Here is a 23002-nt window from a genome sequence, read left to right on the forward strand (position 1 = left end):
AAAATATTGTACTTTTACTAAAAAATTACTTCCTTTGTAACAAACATATAGATAATTTTATAAATTATAACAGGTAATTTTATACATCTACGACAAAGAGTATATATTGTGTAAATATAAAAAAAAGTTTAACATTTTTTAAATGTAGCATGTCTACATTGAATTATTTTCAAATTGATTTCATCTCTGCCATTAATTCTTCTAAACTTAATCCTGTAGATTCAGGAATAGTTTGTTCTTCTGAATTGGTTGCATAGGTAGGCGTTGGTACAGTATATGCATGTCGCACACCTGGAGTTGATAATGTGCTTGCTTCTTCATCCGAATGATCACTTCGTTCATTGACCAAGCAAATTCCTATTAAGAGAAATATTTAAAAATATTGTTCGAAGATTTGTTAAATAAGATGTAACTGTAATTGCAAATTGATGACTAGTAGTGCGAGTTAGTGTGCAAATATGCATGCGATTAATTCAAATTTTTTAAATACATACAATTTTTATATAATACAGACCTTCAATTGAAAATCGGCAGAGATTGAAACTAATATTAGAGGAAGGGAGGGAGGGGCAGAGAAAATTATATTAATTAATTTTATACACACACACACACACACACACACACAATTATTTGTATTCTCAAAACATGTAATTAGTTGTACGCACAACCTCTAGACTGGTGGAAGAAGATACCATATTCACAACCATGTTCTAGACTCGCATTGACCATCGATTTGTAACTACAGTTACATGTTAATAGACCAAACAAAAAAATTTGTTTTAAAAATATTGTAAGTAGAGATTGTAACTATCCATATTTACATGCAGGTACACACACATAGACTGGGGTATTTTAATTGACCCAGGTAGATTTCTCAAAAACTAAGAGAGATATAGGAAAGTTTTATATAAAAGTTGTAGATTTTCTTGGGAGGGAGGGGGGAGGTGGAAATAACAGATTTTGTATATGGGATATTATCAAGGTTAGAGCAAGAACGTGAATTTTTTTAAATAAAAACCTATTTTTTATTGCATATTCTTGTAGCTGAAGTCGAGACATTTTTAAAACACTATAACAAAATATTTTTTCATTAATTTCCTTTGCCTTATGATTTAAGTTCCAATGACGCGTGTCATAATCGTTGTTTACGTTTGGCCTAATTGATTTTCATGGCTCTCACCTGTGATTATTCATATTTGGTCCGATTTACTTATCACGAATCTTACACGATATTGCAGGCGAAGGGGTTAAGCACTTTTCGAGTTATAAAACTTGACAATTACTGTACTGCTGACATTAGCATTACGCAAGATGTACCACACGGAGGTTACTCAGTCGAATTTAACCTATTGTGTGTGCATATGAGCATACATGCATGTGTGGGAGAGGAAAAGTTACACTTTTCGATTGTTTGGGATGCTTTATTGATAAGGAAACGAAAGGATTGAAATTTTCGTTACGTCTACGTCATTCATCCTGGGCAATGCTAAGCACAGGAAATGTATGTCAGTCGATTTGGAGCTTGATCATCAATATAACCAGCCCAAATAGAAACAAGAACAAGATATGTGTAACTTTTGATTCTCCTTCTCTCTCATGCACATATGTACATATATACACATATGTACATATTACACACACAGATTACCTCTACGTGGTACACTTTGAGTAATGCTAATGTCAGCAGTACAGTAACTGTCAAGTTTTGTAACTCGAAAAGTACTTAATGAAAAAAATACTTTGCTATAATTTTTTGAAAATGTCTTGACTTCAGCTAAAAGAATATGCAATAAGAAATAGTGGTTCCTATTTAAAAACCTTCTTTTCACACACAGAAGAACTACAAGAAAAACCTACAAATTTATAAAACTTTTTCCTATATCTCTGTTAGTTTCTAAGACTCATATTCAGAACGCGCTTTTATCTCAAAAATTCTATAGTATGCGTAATGTAAATTATAGTAGTATAGCGTGTTGTAAATGCGTTCTGAATACAGGTTTAAGATATCTAATTGGGGCAATTAAAATGCCCCACCTTGTATACACAGGGTGTCTTATAAGTTTTTTGCCAAGCACTTTTGTGTAGATAGAGCGGATTAAACTAAGTCGAAAAATCCTGTATCATTTTGCAATTTTTTCAATAATTAATAAGATATTAATTACAAAAATTGTCGAATATTGATCTTTAATAATTTTTTACTCAAATACTATATATCAACTTTACAGAAAAACTGTAAAAGACAAAAATCATTAATTTTCTTCTCATAAAACTTTTTCCAGCGTTTTTTATCAACTTTTTAGTATTGCATCTTTTTATTTTTATCAACATGAGAAAATACGGTATTAAAAAATTTTAAAAAAATTCTCAAAACTTTATGAGAAGAAAATAAACAATTTTTGTCTCTCGCTGTTTTTCTGCAAAGTTGACAGTATTTGAGAAAGAAATTATTGAAAAAAACCAATATTTAGTGATTTTTAATAATTAATATCTTGTTAACCATTGCAAAATGGTAGAGGACTTTTCGACTCAGTTTAATTCCGCTCTATCTATACAAAGACGGTTGACAAAAACTTACGAGACATCCTGTATATGTATACATGTGTGCGTGCGTGCGTATTTTATATACCCCATTCATTATCTTCATGTACAGGTTTCTCAATAATAGCAGTTTGGTTCTGTTGGATTTTTGGCTTTGCCAAATATTCTTTTTGCCTTTGTTTACAATATTCATCATCACAATTTGGATTTGGCCGCAAAGTCATAGTAGGAAAGAAGTCTTCCATAGCATTGTAACCTAAATAATGAGATATTTTGCCAAATTTTAGTAAAAACTTTAAAGTATTCTGCACCAAGAAGCCTGCTACGATACCCATCGTAGTAGGTAATGACGCAGCACATACTCCTTCACGTTTCAAGGTTTTCTCATCAATGCTTGATGCTACAATCAAAGGTGGAGCACACTGAAAATTCAAATGTACTATTAAAATAACCGCAGAATAATTTTTATAAAGTAATAGAATCTTTTTAAATAAAATTAAAAATCATAGTGATTTTCAAAAATATCAAAAGGTTTGCAGGTTACTGTGTTTTTATCCATTGCTAATGCCAACATTTTATGAACCTCGCCCTTATGAATGAACGACAGGGTTTATGAAACAATGGATAATTGAAATGGTTGGCATTAGCAATGGATAAAAATATAGCAACACTCACAAACCTTTTGATATTTTTAAAGACAAAACCAGTGAAAAAAAACTTTATTCAAACTTCAAGTATTTATTTCCTAATGTTCTTATCATAATGCTGGATATATTATTTTTTATATATAATTTGCAAATATATAGGGTTTCATTTTAAGTGATACAGTCGATTACTTGAAAGTAAAGTATTTTTTGAAAAAAAATTTTCATACGAAAGCTATAGAATTCTAAATCGTGTGTTATAGTAAGTAATGTTAGTATGATCTTTTAGAATGTTGTTTAGATCACATTAAAATTACAAAAACTTTTTATTACATATTCTTACACTTGATTAAATATTCTTAAAGAGAACTTTTAAAAATACAATAAAATTATTTTTAAATACTTTCGAATTGAGGCTTTTAAGTTACAGTTCTATTGACATTAGTATTATCCAAAGTGTTCGCCTTTGAATATTGAATAATAAACAACTATGTGTTTTCTTTACATCGATTAATTCAGTTCATTATCCTTTGCATAAAAGTATTGTCAAAAAATACTAATAGTTGAGATATATACATTCTAGATATATTTCAATATGTTTCAGCAGTGTCAGACTAAAATATTAAAACTAATAAATTACTTAATACATTTATATGCAGAATAATTAGAGGAATCATATTAAGTATAAAAAATTATATATTTTCATTTTTTTAAATAGCCTTTAAAATATCGATTTTTTTCGAAAACTAATTTTATCATTATTCACTCAGTCCATAAAACTTTTGTCTTTTTCAAGATATTTGTCTGAATTAAAATGAGACACTGTATATGTATGACACTGTATATATATATATATATATGTATATATAATATATCTATTATATATGTCCCACTTTAATTCACCTCCCTAAAACTTTCATTTTATTTTTATAAAAAAAATTGCATACATTAGATAAAAATTGTATATATTAGATAAAAGTTATATAGTATGAAGGGATGCAAACAATGATAAAATTAATTTTTTAAAAAAGATCATATGAAGATTATCACTATTTTTTATAATGGAATTATGATTTTTTTAACATAATATTCCTATAACTATTCTGCATATAAAAGTATTAAGGTAAAGCTATCAAAAAATTAATATTTTTGAGATAATTTAATTTAATTATGAGATATTTAATAATCAAGCTCTAATCAGACATTAGTCTCTCTAGTGCAAATAAATCAACAAAGTGTAATATCTATAAGAATCAATACTATAAGTTCAAGTGTACATTAATTTTATTTTATTCAATTGAGATTTGATCAATATCGCTTACATCTTAAAATTGTAAAACTTTCGTTTGAAACATTTTCTCCTAATATGTTTAGTTCTATGTGTGAAAAAATATATCACTTAAAATAAATTTTTTGGTACCAATTATTAAATAATTGAAGTCTTACTGCAAAACAAGCTGTTTCACCAGGTACAATAAATTGAATGTGACCAGACACTGCATTTTCAGATACGCCACTTTCAAACCATTTTTGGTTAAGTTCATTACAAGCAGTGTTTATTGCCATGCGAGCTTCAAAATTATCGACACAACTCAATACTAAGTCGACTGGACCATTTTTCAAACTAGAATTACTGCAAAAATGTATAAATTTAAATTAAGTAAAACCACTAAAATATATGTCAATTAAAAAAAAATTAATTTGTAAATGTACATATACCTTATTGTATTCATAAAATTTTGAAAATGATTAACAGTCGTAATATTATAATTGTGTATTTCAATTTCTACATCAGGATTTATGTAATGCAAGGTATTTGCTGCAGCCTCTACTTTACTCTGGCCTGTTTGATATGGTTGAAAAAATAACCTATTCATATTTGCAAGTTCTACACTATCATAATCAAACAGTATCAACTGAAACATATAGTAAAACATTAAATGATTCATTTAACACTAATCTATGTTATTATCATACTCCTACCTTTCCGATACCGCATCTTGTCAACATTTCTGCTGTTACACTACCAACACCACCAATTCCAACTATAGCTATCGTTAATTCTCGTATTTTTTCATAATTTTCAATGATACCCATACGCTTCAATGCCATCAATCGGCTGCAAGATATTAGAAAATAAATACAATTACAAATTTATAAAGCTTAGAAAATTCTCTTTTATACATCTCTTTTAATAAAATATTGGATAGAAACATTTTATTTAAATTGAAATTTAAATATTGAGAAAAATATGTACTTTATGCCCTAGGCCAGTTATACTCATAGTCAATTTTTAGAGCCGTAGCAGAAAGATTGACTTATAATTTTAATGGACCTTCTATAATAAGCCATTAGTCATAAATCAGAAATCAGAAGCTGGAAATTGATCAGTAATGGGCCTTCTGCAATAAACCATAGGTCATAAATTATAAGTCATAAGTTAAAAATGAACCAATCACAGTAGTCAATTTTTAGTTTCTGACTTCTGATTTATGACTTATGGCTCATTGTAGAAGGTTTATTACAGTTGTCAATTTCCAACTTTTAACTTCTGATTTATGACTAAATGGCTTATTGTAGAAAACCCATAAGACATAAGATAATTCTTGTGGGTTACTAAAAATAAGATTAAGTCATACATAAGATACTGTCTTAAGATAATAAGTCAGAGTTCTGCTAAGACTCTTAAAGAATTATGAGTAGCATCCTTGAACTATATTTTGTCATTGAGTCATTACCAATATTGAAAATCTGTAGTATGTATATATAATAATGTAAATTATATAAACTTTCAATATTGGCAGTAAATATTAGAATGTACTCTCAATAATGACATTAATGTTTAAAAACAATGTTTAATAAAACTTTTTAATAAAATTTGCGTTTGTCAAGAAAATCTTTAAAAAATAAAAATATGAATATAAAGTAGAATTATAGAAGTTATTAGACAAGTTTAGTATAAAGAAAAGTTAACATTAATTATTAAATTATGACTATGTTTACACAGCTTGATTTATGCTGAAGTTGTAACATCGATGTTATCAAACTGATCAATCATAGCTATTCCTCTGAAGAATTAAATGATTATATGTATTGATCAATTTCATAATAATATCGGTGTAATAACTTTAGATGTAAATTGAGCCATGTAAACGTAGCCAATGTAATTTTTAAATCTAATATCTTACTTTAATAACATTATAAAAAAATAAAAAATCGTTCTGTTTCCAGCAAGCAACACAGTTAATACAGTGATTATTTCATCCTTATTTAACATTAGCAAATAATGTAATGATTCACTGTAGGTCTGTTTTCTGTGGCTGAACTAGTACATAATTTTTTAATATACACAAAACTTAAAGTGAGATAGATATACGTTTGATATTTCTTGAAAGCAAAAAAGAGAATTCTAGAGCAGTCTAGTGCAGAAAACAGAAAACAGACCATATGTTACACTGTATCGTCTGTGTCACTTGCTGGAAAGCATATGTTATTATCTTTTAATTGTATCAGTGACGATAACGAATTATATAAAATAACGTAGCTAACCCTCTAATTTTGTACATACTAAAATAATAAAAATGACAAATATTTTGAAACTTACCTATACGGATTCGAATCCACCACTTCATCTGACATATGTTCGATCTTTTCCCTTGTTTTTACTGTCACATTTTTATCTTTCTTTTCTTGTAGTTCGTTTTCGAGCTCTGTGACTCTTTGTCGTAAGCATTCTATTTCGTTCATATTTCAAAATAAAAAAAAGAAATAACTTAAATTTATTCTGCAAAAAAAGATCGTTATTATAACAATAGTAGGTACCAATTCTTCTCAAGATGTGACCCGGCCACTAAGCAGGTTGCTGAGTGCAAAGCATGGTCACAGGGGGTGCTTTCCAATTGCAATATCCCTAGACACTTTCGTGCACACGGCGACACAAGTTACGTTCCAATAGTCTGTTATCGTTGACACAACGCTACATATCTGTACTCAGTCGAGGGCTGTAAGCCTTTGACGTTATAGTCAAAGGTGTAAGCTGGTATTTTCTAGTGACAATTATATGTTACTAATTGCGGCAGCTATAAATAAAAAGAAATCTTTCTTGCTCGGTCTTCTACGTTACTTTTGTTTACTTTTAATTTTATCACTTTTTCATAAAAATTAGACCAATCTCTCGAGATTTCTCACACAAAATTTCACCAAATGAACAATACACGTAATACTTCCCTCTAAATTTTATCTCTAAACTATATATGTGCTTAAAAGACAAATGTTTAAGTAGAACGTTGAAACGCTCATTTAGAGAGAGAGAGAGAGAGAGAGAGAGAGAGACAGAGAGAGAGAGAGCAATAAAAAAAAGAAATGAGACGGGACAACTTACTTATTTCACGCATGCGCACTTCATTTTGGCCAACATAAAATCAGGAAAGTTGCGCTACTGCAATATACTGTAGCATAGTGGAAGCACAGTATATACGAAGGTTGTGTTTTGTTTTACGCCCCAGCAAATGAGAATGGATTGGAATGAATTGAAATAGATTCAGATTTTCAGAAATATTAATTCACAAATGTTAAAATGAATGTTTTTCAATCCTGAATATGTTTTTATTCATTTATAGGAATTGCATGGAGCATATCTCTATGCCTTTCAATCTAAAAATAATATTAGCTTTTTTAGTGTATTGTGAATACTGTTCGATTCAAAATTTTGAATAGGAAATGCAGTTGTTCAATCCGATTGCATCCAATTGAATCTAATTGAATCCAATTAAATTCAAAAAGGGTATTCGCTATTTAAAATACGTATTTGGATAGAAAAAAATTGTAATCCATTCTCGTTTGCTGAGGCATAATGCGCATGATGCATCATTTATTCTTGTTACTCACCGAATGTTAAACAAGAGGTTTGTTTGCGTCGTATGCTCTGACATGCTCTAAAATGTTCCCACTATAGCATTTATTCACTCTAACGCGCTCATTAAAGTGAGTAAAGCCCATGGCACATACAAAAACATAAGGCTGTATGATGTAATCAGTAAGCAAATTGTCCAATCACGGTAAAGACCGTAAGGCCAATAGCGAATTCAATCTTACGATATCCTTACTGATTACGTCTTGTGGCCTTACGTTTTTCTATGTGCTTCCGGCTTAAAAACAGAGAGAAACCTGAGAGAGGACATAACAGCCCAAAACTTGTAACCGCAAAATGCTGCCGTGCATTACTGCCCTCTGACAAAGATGTAAACTAGCAACGTTTACTTTTCTTAGGGTACATCGTCCATTTTATGTTAAAAATATTTTACTGCTAAAGAAGTTTTAACGTTTATCAGCTTGTTATATACAGGATGTCCTATTCATCACCGATCGATTTGAATTTCGTGCTATTTTTAAAACGATGCCGAATCTAAGATCGCCTGAATAATTTGCACGTGTTCTTTCACCGTGTACTTTTCCATGATTAATTTCCATCTGTCTAGATGACATATGTGAAGTTTGAGGTTAATCGGTTTGACGTTTTAAAAATAACGCGCAATTCAAATCGACCGGTGATGAATGGGACACCCTGTACATTATTATATTTACATTAAAATACTATTTTTATTATTACAAGTATTGTAAATAACAAAAAGTATGATTTTATATTATTCCGCGTGTTCCGTTTCCGCTTATTCCGCTTAATCGGATATAACGGATTTAGGAAAAGCGTAAAAAAAATGGAATGACTGTGATTCATGTTGATTCCGCTAGTTCCGTTTCGTTGCCAATTTTCGCTCTATGGGATCCTTATTGTCTGTTTTTTGTGTACCAAGGCTCTAACAGATATATAAGATGTAAAAGTCATTAAAACTGCATGAAGAATGGAGCATTCTTCATGTAAAATTGGTATAATCTACCACGCAAACAGTGAAAACGGTGTCGTTAAGAGTTCTTCTAGTAAGGAGTCAAGTCATAAGGAGTACCGATCTCTGATTAGTCAGATTTCGAGTCCTTTAAACGCCGCCCTATTCGCAGATACTTTCAATAGTAGTAAACCTGAATTGGTGTGAGCAACTGTTCCATGGTGTAGAAGGCGCGAACGCGAAATGTTTTAACTCTTACTGGAGGAACTGTAGATGTTCGTGGAATGGAAGCGACATCTCGATTGAACTAATTTAAATAATCACTTTTTGCCACACTTTTTGACGGTCTCGTCCATGCAAGTTCGGTCTCCTATTTTCTATACTCCATGATCGCGGCCTAAATGCACAGTGTAAACATAGTCATAGTTTTTACATACCAATCTAAATCCCACTTCTAAACCAAAGTGGGCTTTTTTTAATATCTTTCTTTAACATGGTAAAAAATATTTGACACCTGTACCATTTCCACCACAATATATAAATATATTTTGTACTTTTTAATATATTTAATTATTTTAATTTAAAATAATTTTCACAAACTCATTACAACAAGGCAGAAACGAATATATTTTATTACTTGCTACTTACATGAAAGTATCAAATATTGAATCAGCTCTGTAACTTTTTATAAATATATAGACAAATTTAACGTCAAATTTAAAAAATAGTAAAAAGTGCCTTATTAGTCCAAAAAATAATGCAAAAATAAGTTGGAATCAAAGACTTAGTAAATGTAAGAGGTAGGAATCTTTTCCACAGCAATTTTTTATGTCTGGATGACATCTGCTACATAATGAAATGTTATAACAGTAATATCTAATTTTTGCCTTTGTAAATTATATTTAAAGTGATAAATAATATTAATTGGAGGCAACATTGGGTTACGATTTGTTCAAAGTATAAGTAACAGACTTATTGTACATCTCTGCAAACATTAACTTGTCAAAGCTCTTTTAGAAGAGCCGATTTAGCGTTTTTAAGTTTATCCAATCTCCTTTGCAGATGAGAATTTGCTGTCTCCAATTCCTCTACACGACTTTGTGTTTCTCTTACCTAAATATAAAAAAAATATTAAATGAAACATAAATATCTGTAATTTTCTAAATTGTTTGATACATATTTATGTATACAGATCATTTGTTTCTAATAAAAATCAATATTCATACTTCTCTCTGCAACTTTCTTTTTTCTACTTTCAACTCATCTTCTGCTTTTTCAGATGCTTCTGCAGCTGATTTGTAACGAATTACTTGACTTTCTAGTCTAGCTACTGTTGCTTGCAATGTAGACATATCTTGTTCCGCTTTTTGTAATTTAAATTTATAATCGGCCAACAATTTATTTGCTTCACGTTGAATATCTTCGTTATCTGATAAACCTAACAACAATAAATACATCAATTAATATCAATAAAACAATATTACAACATTCGTAAAGTATGTATCAATAAATATCCTGGTGAAAATTTTTCTTACGATTCTTTATATAATTCTTTAAAATTTTTGAGAATTTTTAATTGTTTTTTTTTTTTTAGAAAATTTCTCAAATTTTTTATAAGAATTGGAATATTTTTTCAAAATGTTTTTTCTACATAAAAGTACATTTCTAGAATTGATCTAGATTTCTTATTCTATAATTTCTAAAGAAAACTTACAAAAAAAATCTGGAAAAAAATTCAAGATATTTAAAAAAAAAATTTCATGAATTTTATGCAACAAATATTCATAAAAATATAAGATAATTTTAAGAAAATCTTTTCATGAAGATATATATAAGTCAGATGCTTGTATAAATAAAAATATTGACCTAATATCGAACCAGATGATTTTTCAGGTCTCATGCGATTTCTAGTTTCTTCTAATTCCAATCTTAAATGGCGAATCTCATCTTGCAATTCCTTTTTTTCAGAAGCAAATTTCCTCAGTCGAATGTCTAAAAAGTATATACACCATAAAATTTTGTCTTATTTTAAAAATACTTGACTTCTTGATTAATTATATACCTAGTGAACCTTTACCAGCTGTTTCTAATAATTCTGCAGCTTCTGTACTGACTAATACCTTCTTTTTATGACATAATCCATTTTCAATATTTTCGTTATCCTCATCTTCATTTTCCTTATTATCAACAATAACTAAACCGTTTTCCTAAATTATAATATATTTTAGATTCACATTCGTATTAAGTAAAAACTTTTATACAGGGTTCACCAAAAATTCTAGGTCAAATAATTTTTAAATGGTTCGATGTATGATTGAAATTTACAGGGATACAGTGGGACCATAAAATCTACCATTGAACTTTGAAAATCCACTTTAATATCTCCAGAAGAACGGAGAGAGAGGGTAGTCGGAAAATTTTTAATGACATGTGGAGCATCGAGTGAGGGAGTGTTTATAATCATATGCTGTATGTCGTAATCTGTAAAAATTTTAATCACCTTTGAGTATTCCCTTTTTACAGTCGAATGGCAGGGAAATACTCGACTGTGATTAGTCATTTTTTACAGATTACGGCATACGTCCTATGTCTTTAGACTAGCAATATTCCTCGCAATAATATGCGTAACTTTCTATACATATCGGTTATTACGACGCTCGCACGGAATGCAAGAGATCCGGGAGACTCGACTCCCGTCCGGGTCCGACAATCATATCGGCACGCAATTATCATTTCTGAAATTAATTCATTTAAATAAATATATATAATAGTTCAACATTCAGACCGTAGTGGCTTTAGTATTTAAAGTAATGTAAATCCCCAAATATTTGTGCACTTAAGGGCCATTTTCACTAAGCTCCGATTAACTTAACAGACCTAGTAACTTTGCAGGATTCCAACTGAAGCTGATGTCGGAGAAAAAATGCAAAGAGAGAAGTTATAAATATAAATTTATAATACTAACTTATGTAGCAAGGTTTCTCTTTGGTAGCTGTTAATAACCTATTTTTGTGTTCAATATAGTATGTAAAATTATAGTTAATTATAATTAGTGAAATATGTTTAATTCTTCAGTTCATATTTTTTCTCCGACATCAACTTTAGTTGGAATCCTGCAAAGTTACTAGGCCCATTAAGTTAATCGGAGTTTAATGAAAGTGGCCCTAAAATGAAATAGATGATGTTTGATCTTGAAAAGAGAGAAAGTGAAGATACCGATACCGTCAAAAGTGCAAGCAACGCGAATATATCTATTAGCAAAGAGAAACCTGAGAGGACATGACGGCCCAAAACCTGTAACCGTAAAATGCTGCCGCACACTATTGCCCTCTGACAAAGTGGATGTAAACTACATAGCAACGTTCACTTTTCAAGACTGGAAATAATAAATCGATATTTGGTTCATATAATCGTGTTACATGTAGCACGATTATATGAACCAAATATCGATTTATCATTTCCAGCCTTGAAAAGTGGACGATGTACCATGAGAAAAGTGGACGTTGCTATGTAGTTCACATCCACTTTGTCAAAAGGCAGTAATGCAATAGCATTTTACGGTTACAGGTTTTGGTCATGTCCTCTCTTAAGTTTCTCTCTGCTATTAGCATTAGTATCATGGTGTAATAAGACAAGGTGAAATCACGCAGTAATAAGGACGCCAAGGTCTGAAAATGGACTCGAAACACGGTGTCGAAAAATTGGGTCGATGTAATTTTAGTGCCATCGCGCCTTGCGGGAAAAGTTGGAAATATTGACTGTCACGTGGTCACAGGTCATACGTAGGTCCAATTCATGCCGATACGCTCATGAGCATCGTTTGTCTTCGTTTAACATTTGACAAACAAGGATGAAATGATTTTTAAGGTTGTGAACGTGAATTGGACCGTGGCCGTACATCTTCATAAGTTTAGGAACATCCTATATTTTACAATTTTGTAAATAATCAATTGAAAAAAGACGAAATAAAAGTACATACATACGTACGTTATCTATAATGTACGTATGTATGTATTTTTATTTCGTCTTTTTTCAATTAAAAATTTAATAAAATGCTATTAAAATGTGGAATTTTAATTATAATGCGATTCATATACAAAATCTGATTCTTCAGGGTCATTTTACAGTTTTTAGAGTCTGAAATCAACTTGCGACTTAAATAGTTTACCACTTTTATAGAAACTATAACTGCTAAACTACAATTAAATAACCTGTGTATATATAACGAATACAAGTACGAAGTTGCAAAATAAGTGACACTATACATATAAAGAATAGATCAAAGCGCGAAATTCAATTTTGAGTGCTTCGATGCTATGAAATGATTGTCCAACATATTTTCAGCATGTACAAGCTTATAAGTGTTCTAGATAAATGTTTATCGTCATTTAGATGTCTTACGAAGTATTTAAACCAAAAATATGTATAGATCGCTGTCATGAAATGGCTTTCCTATAAAATGTAGGGAATTCCCAAACTTATGGAGGATACTGTATGTACATACCATGGAATATTTCGTGCGCAAGGATATACGAATTGTTGGAAAATACTGTAGTTTTCTTCAATAGGAGAATTTGTTCTGCCATACAGCGCTTTTTCGACACCGTGTTTCAAGCTCATTTTTTTCGGGACCGGCCGCTTGAGTTTGGTGTCCTTCTTAATACTCCGAGGGTGAAATATTGCGCATAATGGTAATAGCATACTGGAAACAACCAATCAAATTTAAGTCCAAATGCATACTCCTACTGCGCATTCGCGAAAACATTACACCTTGACTGTATCTTTACACCATGATTAGTATAAGCACGCACGTATGCACGCATGCACGCATGCACGAGGAGTAAAGGCCATGGCACATAAAAAGTTACCGTTACTTGAGAAAGTAACTTTTCATTATGCGTAATCTACAATGACAGTATCATGGATGAGACTGTAAGAAATTGACCAATCACAGTCGATTATTCTTCTTACATTCAACTGTGATTAGTCAATTTGTTACTCTTATAGTCTCAACTACTACTGCCATTGTCATCGTAGATCACACATTATTTCTTCGTTATATTTTTTAAATCGACGACCGCCAATTACAGCGGACCAACTTAGGGGCTTTCTAGTCTCAAGCACTATGAGTGGCTGGTGTCCAACCGTATCATGTCCAATCGTGTAAAGTAACGATACAAGTAACTTTCGTTACCATTACCAAAACAAATATTACTTCGTTACCGTTACAGTTATCAAAGAAAAAAATAGCACAGTTATCAGAGTAAAGTTATCAAAAAAGTAACTTGTAACTGTAACTTCATTATAAATAACGAATTACTTCCATTCCCAGCCAATAATAATATTTAAATGATCGTAACTCTGCGAAAGAAATCGTACAGACCTCGATCATCCAGCGTTATTCTTGTATTGGAAAGCTTTTTTAAACGAGCCCTTACTCGACCACATTTAAGATTTTCCAGCTCTCCTCTTCCCCCGTTCCACCAGAGAAGACTATGGAGACCTCTAGTTGAAAACGAATGTCTTTATGCTGAAATTATGGCTAAAATACTGGATGAATTACATTTTAATTGCGATATTTATAATCAGAGAAGGCTCCTAAAGACTCGTACAGAGCAATTTTTTTAGAAAAAAGGAAAAATAAAAATTTATTCTATCTCACCCGATATGTACTACTATAATATAATACAGTTAAGATGTACATAATTTAATTATTAAAAAAATTTTCAAGAATCAATTTGCAAAATCCGGCTCTATACAAGCCTTCCCAGTAATATACGAAAGAAATTCCAAAAAGTTTCGTAAGAAAATATTATTTCTTCGAGAAAAAACCAGCATAACTGACCTAGATCTGCACTTATGTATGAATTTCTTTATACCGAAATTTATAGCTAAAATATTACATCAATCGCGTTTTAATTGCGATATTCGTAATCAGGAAAGGCTCCTGAAGGCTCGTGCAGAGCGATTTTTTGGAGGAAAAAGGCAAAATAAAAATTTATTCTGATATCTCGATATGCATGTGCATATATGCACTATAGTGTAGTAGGTGTATATAATTTTATTTATTATAACTTTTGAAAAATCAATTTGTAAAATCTGGCTCTGTACGTGCCTTCACAACTTCATAAAAAAAGCAACCAAAAAAGTTTTATGACATAATATTACTTCTTGGAGATAAAATATCAGCATAAAAACATATATCTGCATTGTAAATGAAGAGCATACAATTTTATTCATTAAAATGTTTTTAAGAATAAAATTGAAAAATTCTTTAAGAGGATCCTAAAGTAAAGCTCGAACTCTGATAAGATCGCTGTTTCATTAATAATATGCTACATATCGACATATTTTTATATACTACATCAATATCGCACTCATACATACGTACAAATTTTATAACTAACTAATCTTTCGTATTAAGTATCTAAACTTAATTCTAAGTACTCAATTATTGATTGTTCATATAACTCTGATCCAAACCACGATTATTTTGTATTTACGAAGTATTATATAAAACTCGTATATAAAGCAAACATTATTACGAGTCGACGTTAAAAATCAGTAATAAAACTGTAATTTTCAAACTTTTTTTCGTTTTTGGCATAAAATCGATCGGTTTGGACTACGTTATCATTTATACTTTAATCATGGAGAAGAATTTTGTAAAGGCAGTTAAAAATACTTTAGAAAAATACTTTAGAAAAATTGATAAAACAGATTCACTTTAGGATCCCCTTAAGGGAATGCTGAAGCCATCTGTATTACCGATAAAACTAGCGTTTTTGACATTTTTGTTCCTGTCGAATTAACATGTAAATTTTAATTATAGAAAAGAAATTTTTATTCTGTGAAACCACAACAAAGAAATTCGATAGGAACAAAAACATCAAAAACATTAGTTTTATTGATAATACACGCGGCTCCAGCATTCACTTAATAGGCTTCGTAACTTCGTAAAATATAAGTCAAAACGAGTTTCATGGCAAAATATTTTTTCCACGAGACAATATAATATGGTAGAGTCTGATAGAGTGCAGATATGTAGCTGCACCACAAATGAAGTGTAAATGAGGTGGCTTGTCAATCGACCCGTAAGGTGGAGTACTTTCGAGGGATTTTAAAATGATAGATTTTATGATCTTATTGTATTCCTGTAAATTTCAATCCTATATCTCAAAACATTCAGAAATTATTTAGGTGGCTCAGGACTTTTGGCACAGTATATTACAGGATATTCTTTCATAAACAATATTATGCGTTATTTTGAACAATACTCAATAGTATACGTACTTGTATAAGTGTATCTCTTTCTAGTAATTGCGCTCTGCAAATATCTAAATCTTCTTTCAATCGCTGACTGACCCGTTTTAATTGTTCAACATCTCGATTTTTTTCTCTTAATTCTCTACGTAATTGTGTAGTAGTTTCCTCTAATTCTTCCAATTTATCTTTTAACAAATCAACTTGATAGGCATAAGATGATTTTTCATTGTCTAACTGAGCATTAGCTATCATAGCCTTTCTAAATTTTTCTTCAAATTCTTTTAATTCCAGCTAATAGAAATATATAAAAAAGACAGTGTATTAATATCATTGAAAATTAAATAATAAAATAGAAAAGGTCTGTAGATATACCCTAATATCTCTGCTTAATCCTGCATCTTCCAATGAATCTTCTGAAGATCTACGACTTGATTGGAAATTATTGGAATTTGTAAGAAGTCGCGATGTACGTACTGGATCTGGAGTTACTCTCATGGTTCTATTTATATCAACTACAATCACGTATTATATATGTATATGCACAGTGATTCAGATATGACAAACTTTGGTAGATCTTATCAAGTGTAATAATTTTTATCAAATAAATTCATTAATGTTGTGTTATGATTAAGTGATATTTCTTAATGCCCGCAAAAGATATACATTAATGTTATTTATATTTTTGTATTTATTTTTTTGTTATATATAAGTAGCTGTTTGAAGCAATAGTCTTCAATCTAAATTACACACATTTTACTTGCAAAGTATTGATTATCGAACTCTTTTGGAAATGTATTTGACGAGGTCTTTCTTCTTCCTTGTTTCTTAAAGTTTGTCACAAATATTATGAATCACTATACTGTGTATACATGGAAAAAGTGGTTCTAAATGTAACACTATTTATCATTTCATTAATTTCAATACATTCATCACCAAATTCTTTGTAAAGGATAGTTTCTCTGTAAAGGATATAAATATGATACGAGTACATGTGTTTTGCACATTTATAAATAATGTGTAAATAAAAAACACGTTTATTTGTTTAAATAAATCCATATTCATTACTAGCTTTTTTTGTTCATTACTTTCCGAACAATCGATGATTTAGGTAGTGCACTGAAATTAATGAGCAGTAGTGTGGACAAATCGATTTCAAAACAGCATTGAGCATATATCTGATATCACTACTGACTTTGTGTGCGTATTTATTTTATTTCCAGGGACCACACAGACACTGTTCGACTATTAGCTTCGTTTTTTCAAAAACTACAGTTTAAAAAAATGTTTATATAATATAAATACTATATAAATACAATTTATGCGAACGCTGAAAGTATTTGTAATAGCAGGTGGAATCATTTCTATGCAAATCACAAATATTGTATCACGTTCATCCTTTACAGAGAGATCAACGAATCAGATGTTGAAATTAATGAGCAGTAGTGTAAATTGTAAGTTATTGCAAAATATAAGTTCGAAATTCAAAATGATGATTTTTTGAAACTACCTGCACATATGTCGTAAACCCTATCAGCATTCTCTTCTGCCTCTTTTTGTTGTCTTTCTAATTCACGCATTCGTATTTCTCTGGCTTCTGCTCTTGCCTGTCTCCTAGCAGCCAGTCTTGCTTCTGCCTGAAAGTATATATACAGAAAAAAAGTCTATTATAAAAAATATATTTACATTATTGGTTCATTATCAATAACCATGCTATAAAGTTTTGTATAGAATATCTATTAGAATAATTAAAAAAGTAAAAGTATATAAGTATGGACTTGTTCATTATGAATTTCTGACATGACATTTAGTTTTATTTTATAGAAAGACAAATTATTTATGTATAATTGCTAATATTTATGTAAATCAAGCTTAATATTTAGAGTAAATAAATAGTACAGTCATCGATGAGATACTATTAAAGACGATCGACAAAGAAACTCTTCGCCTCGTTAAAAGGAAGCAGGAACTCTAATCAGAACTATTGTATATTTAAAAATTGATTTTTCAAAAATTTTTAATTTTTTTTTATTTAAAAAAATTTTTTTTATGCATTAGGAACTCTAGGTACTCGTATTCACGAAATGAAACTATTGAGTCGCTCAGAATTATTCGATCTCGATTTTCGATGAGAAAGTTAGCACCCCATTTTTTAAAAATTATTTAAAAATAATTATTAAGCGGTACTTTTATTATAAATTATATAAAACTCTTCGTCTCGTCAAAAGGAAACGGGAACTCTAATCAGAACTCCTGAATACTATAGTTGGGGTGCTAACTTCACATATCCCGCATACTCAGGAAACATAAATTCCATTTATATCGGTACATGGGTACTTCAAGAACTCTCGTAGAATAATTTTAATACAAGGATCCAGTTCTGTACATGGGCTCAAAATAAATTACAAGATCCAACTTTTTTCGATTTGTGTCGTGATCAGATGAAGCAACATTTAATAATGGAACTATTAACAGGCACAATTTGCATTATTGAAGCGAAGTCAACCCACACTGGGTGAGAACTGTGGATCATCAACCAGTGGAATATTAATATTTGGGCAGGAATTATTGGAATTCTGTTAATTGGACCACACTTTTTCTATGAATTTTTAACAACGGAGAGGTTTGTTCGTTTTCTTAGAAATGATTTTCCAAATTTAGTGGAACATATTCTGCTGAGAGATAGGGCTCGAATATGGCTTCAGTTAGATGGTGCATCACTCCACTTTGGTATAAATGCGAAGCGACAGCTCAACAGAATATTCCTAAATAAATAAATTGGTAGAGGTGATCCTGCGTTATTTCCTGCGAGATCATCCGATTTAACATGTTTGGACTATTATCTTTGGGGAAGAATGAAGCAGCTAGCTTACTTTCAACGTCCTACCACTTCGGAAAAACATGAAAAAAAAAAAAATAAAAAATATTTTTTGCAAAATAACGATTCAAGAGTTAGAAGAAGTCCAAACAAACTTTCTACAAAGACTACAGGCATGTCTGGATCAATATGGCAAACATTTTGAACGGTTATTCCACTAATAAAAATTTTGTTCTAAACTTTCAGTTTGACTTATTTTGGTTTATATCTCAATAGTAGTTGAATTTTTTAAGATACTCTAATGCAAAATTATTCAGTTCATTGAGTACCATCGATAGAACAACTAAAAAATACCTCTTCCCATTAAAAAAAAATTTTTTATTGATAGTATAAAAACCAAGGACATTTATATTTACTTTTAGTTACTCAAAACCATCAAAGTATATTTCATTACTTATCCTACAATTTTGATAATAGGCTTCCTCCTATTTCTAACCGAGAAAAAGATAGTAAACTTTTAATCAGATTCGCCCTGTATATTTGTTACATAATTTTATATTTTGTAAGGTTCTAAGTGACATTTTATGGTAGTATGAGTACGATCTTAAATACTATTGTCGTTGTCACATAAAGATCATCTTGAAATTTTTTAACGGAAATTATCATTTTTTATTACATATTCTTGTAGCTGGTGTCAAGAGCTTTTTAAAATGCTATAATAAAATTATTTTTCATTAAAATCCAAGTTATAAAACTTGAAAATTACAATACCATCGACATTAGCATTCCACAAGGTGTCCGATTAATGGCTAAAACCTTATAAATGTAATTCATAGTCATGATCTCGACAATATAAGTCAAGGTCAAGACCACTGGATGTTCTTCGTAGGTCTGGTTTTTCATTATTTGATTAACTTGTGGTTAGACTTAATCTGATGTTTTATCCAAAAATTTAATGAAAAATCAGGCCTTATTATTATATTTACACTAACTAAAAATTCATTTTTACATAAATAAATAAAAATAAGAGAAACAATCTTCAATGATCTTGATCTCGACGATATGTTGTCAAGATCATGACTACGAACAATATTCAAATGGTTTTAGTTGTTATGAAAAATAATTTCATAATAGTGTTTTAAAAAGTTCTTGACGTCAGCAACAAGAAAATATGTAATAAAAAATAATAGATCCCGTTAAAACATTTCAAGATAATCTTTACGTGATTTTGACAACGCTATTCAAGATCATACTCATACTACTATGAGATGCGCTATTTAGAACCCTACAACTTTTGTCTAAAATATTTTTCAAGAAATTAGCTTGGTACGGTCGTTCTGTTACACTCTGTATATATTTTACATATGTAATTAATAAATATAATAATAAAATAAAATGTAGAATGCTATAAAAATCTGATAATGTAATGTAATGTATAAAAAAAAAACGTAACTTGCTTATAAAATATTGTCTCAAAAACATAAAGTATGAATATTGTATGAAAATACATGTATAAAAGCATAAGAAATATTTTTACCAATAGTTATAAATACATCATCTATATGTATACAAGCATTATCTCAAGTTAATTAAAATATATACATATATATGTTGCTGGATTTAGCATAACTTATATTCTTAAAGTAAGAAATGTATATTGCATGCTTGTAAGAATATAAGTTATATCTTTATTATATACGTAAAAAGATAAAGTAATTATTTTTAATAATCAAATAATTTGTACAAATTATATTACCTAATTTTCTAATATCTTGTTCATGCACATCAATTTTTTTCAATATTACTATTTTATCATAAAGATCATACCTCCTTAGCTATTTGATCAAGTGCTTGATCTTCTGCAGAATGTCGTGTAGCAGTTCGCCTTCGCCCAGCTATAGCTGATTCCATTTTGAATTTCTTTTCTTATAAATTTTGTTTCAATTGTAATGATTTTAACTAAGAAAATCCACATCCAACACACTGACAGGTAAATGATTTGCTAAGGACAAATTTATTTTATACAGATAAATGAGCTAAAGTAAGATTATTATTGAAAAGTTGTGACCAAGTTGTGCTAAATTTAATCATGATGTCTTTGACTTGTAATTTTGATTCTATTCATTTGTTTACAATCATTTATTAAGTACATTTGATAGCCAATTTTATTCTTCTGCCAACAACAGCCATCTCTCAATTATGAATTTTGACTTAATTTTAAGAAATAATTAAAATACAATCCAATTTCTATGATGATAAAAACTTATTCAAGTTTAGACAAGTATATCAAAATTTTTTTATATATTTATGGAACATAAAAAGTTTCTCAAAGCTTCCATTGCTGATAGACAAATTTTAATTCCATGTTGCGGAGGGTTAATATGCATATCTTTACATTTTCTTCATATCTTGGCAAGTTTTTATTAGACATTCTCTCTTTCTCCCCCCCCCTCTCTCTCTCTCCCTCCCTGCTTATTCCTCATCTCTCTCTATCTCTTTCTCTCTCTCTATTAAAACATATTAACTATTGATAATTTGATTTAGTTGATTTTCTTCTGTGTTTTCTTAAAAAAAAATCCATTTTATACTATATAATTACACCTTACAGTGGATAGTTGCTTTCCATTTGCACACAAGTAAAACTGAGTCTGAAGTGAGCATTTCATATTCAAATTAATGACGTCATTATTTGCTTAGTTTGTAAAAAGTTATCACATGACACAGATTCGAATCTCACTTTTGAAAGTGAGTTTACGAGACTCACTAAAGCACACGGTCTCAATCTTGTGCAGATTATAGGTAAAAATTCAATTAAATCTCACTTGTCAGAATGTAAAAGGAACGCGCATTCAACTAAGTTATGATGTCACAAGTGAGAATTATCTGACAATCAGTGTAAATGGAAAGCAACTAATATATAGTATTTGAAGGACAGAAACTCAGTAACAATAATAGCTGTGTTCCAACATTTATCGCCAGTACTGAAAATCTATAGAATATGTGATATAAACTATAGATTTTCAATATTGACAGTAAATTTTGGAACACACAGCCAGTACATTCTCTCCCCCCCCTCTCCTTTCTCTCTCTCTCTCTCTATTGTTGTAGACAGAACTTTTTCAACTTGACTACATTTACGTTACAATTTATGTATAACTCAACATAGCTATCATGATACTTATTGAAACTAAATAAAAGGATGAGGTAAGCAACATATAAAAATCTTTTATGATATCATGTACTGCAAATATCATAAATAAAACACACACACACACACATGCGCGCGCTCGCGCGCGCGTACACACGCACCACACACACATACACACACGGTTGTTTCATTATGATTCACATTCCACCATTCTGTTGCTCATTCATGCAGGAATTGCAGATGAACACTTACGATTAGGACATGTCATTCGATGAATAGACAAATATTTTTCTTAAACCGAGTCACATGCAAAGTTAGGCACTATAAATAAAATCAGCGAAAATCGAATAATTGATCATTACGATGTCGAATAAAAATTATTGGAGGAATTTGACTTGGATGGTATCGAGTCTACTTTTTCTCTTTTCCGAGTAAATTTCCGACCCGCAAAGGCACGTCACAGTATCATGAGTCTATTTCAATCTACAATCGGCGATTACAGGCATTACAGGCATATTAGAGGATTCAATTTCTAGACATGTAGGATCGTTCGAGATTTCGGCGGTTCACTCAGGCGTAAGACTCGGCAAACACAGTGTGCAACATCGCACTCCAGCTTAGCGAAAGATACATTTTTTCGATTATTCTCGTACTCCACTTTGCTACTCTGCACTGCAAGGACAACAACGTATATACGCGAAACAGTCAAAGGCAACTACGCGAGAATCTGAGAAGCACCAAGAAGCTGAAG

General features: G+C 30.4%; 2 protein-coding genes across 5 annotated transcripts; both read right to left on the reverse strand.

The window, feature by feature from the left end:
- Positions 1 to 115: 115 nt before the first annotated feature.
- On the reverse strand, positions 116 to 7134 carry LOC108747253 (ubiquitin-like modifier-activating enzyme 5). Its single transcript, XM_018484632.1, has 6 exons — positions 6787 to 7134; positions 5166 to 5301; positions 4902 to 5098; positions 4629 to 4815; positions 2627 to 2960; positions 116 to 357 (listed from the first exon to the last, which is right to left on the reverse strand). The coding sequence occupies exons 1-6, from the start codon at positions 6927 to 6929 to the stop codon at positions 170 to 172; spliced, it is 1185 nt and encodes a 394-aa protein (XP_018340134.1). The 5' UTR covers positions 6930 to 7134; the 3' UTR covers positions 116 to 169.
- Positions 7135 to 9764: 2630 nt separating this feature from the next.
- Positions 9765 to 23002, reverse strand: LOC108747259 (leucine-rich repeat flightless-interacting protein 2). 4 transcript variants are annotated; one of them, XM_018484642.1, is made up of 9 exons: positions 22883 to 23002; positions 20931 to 21086; positions 17796 to 17922; positions 16661 to 16800; positions 16316 to 16579; positions 11085 to 11229; positions 10889 to 11014; positions 10249 to 10460; positions 9765 to 10135 (listed from the first exon to the last, which is right to left on the reverse strand). In XM_018484642.1, the coding sequence occupies exons 2-9, from the start codon at positions 21012 to 21014 to the stop codon at positions 10025 to 10027; spliced, it is 1209 nt and encodes a 402-aa protein (XP_018340144.1). In that variant the 5' UTR covers positions 21015 to 21086; positions 22883 to 23002; the 3' UTR covers positions 9765 to 10024. The 4 variants fall into 4 exon arrangements, with proteins under 4 accessions (XP_018340144.1, XP_018340143.1, XP_018340142.1 ...); XM_018484641.1 differs by having other exon boundaries at positions 20931 to 21105; XM_018484640.1 differs by having other exon boundaries at positions 20931 to 21105; positions 22504 to 23002.

This window comes from Trachymyrmex septentrionalis, unplaced genomic scaffold, assembly GCF_001594115.1.
Source record: "Trachymyrmex septentrionalis isolate Tsep2-gDNA-1 unplaced genomic scaffold, Tsep1.0 scaffold196, whole genome shotgun sequence".
NCBI lineage: Eukaryota > Metazoa > Arthropoda > Insecta > Hymenoptera > Formicidae > Trachymyrmex > Trachymyrmex septentrionalis.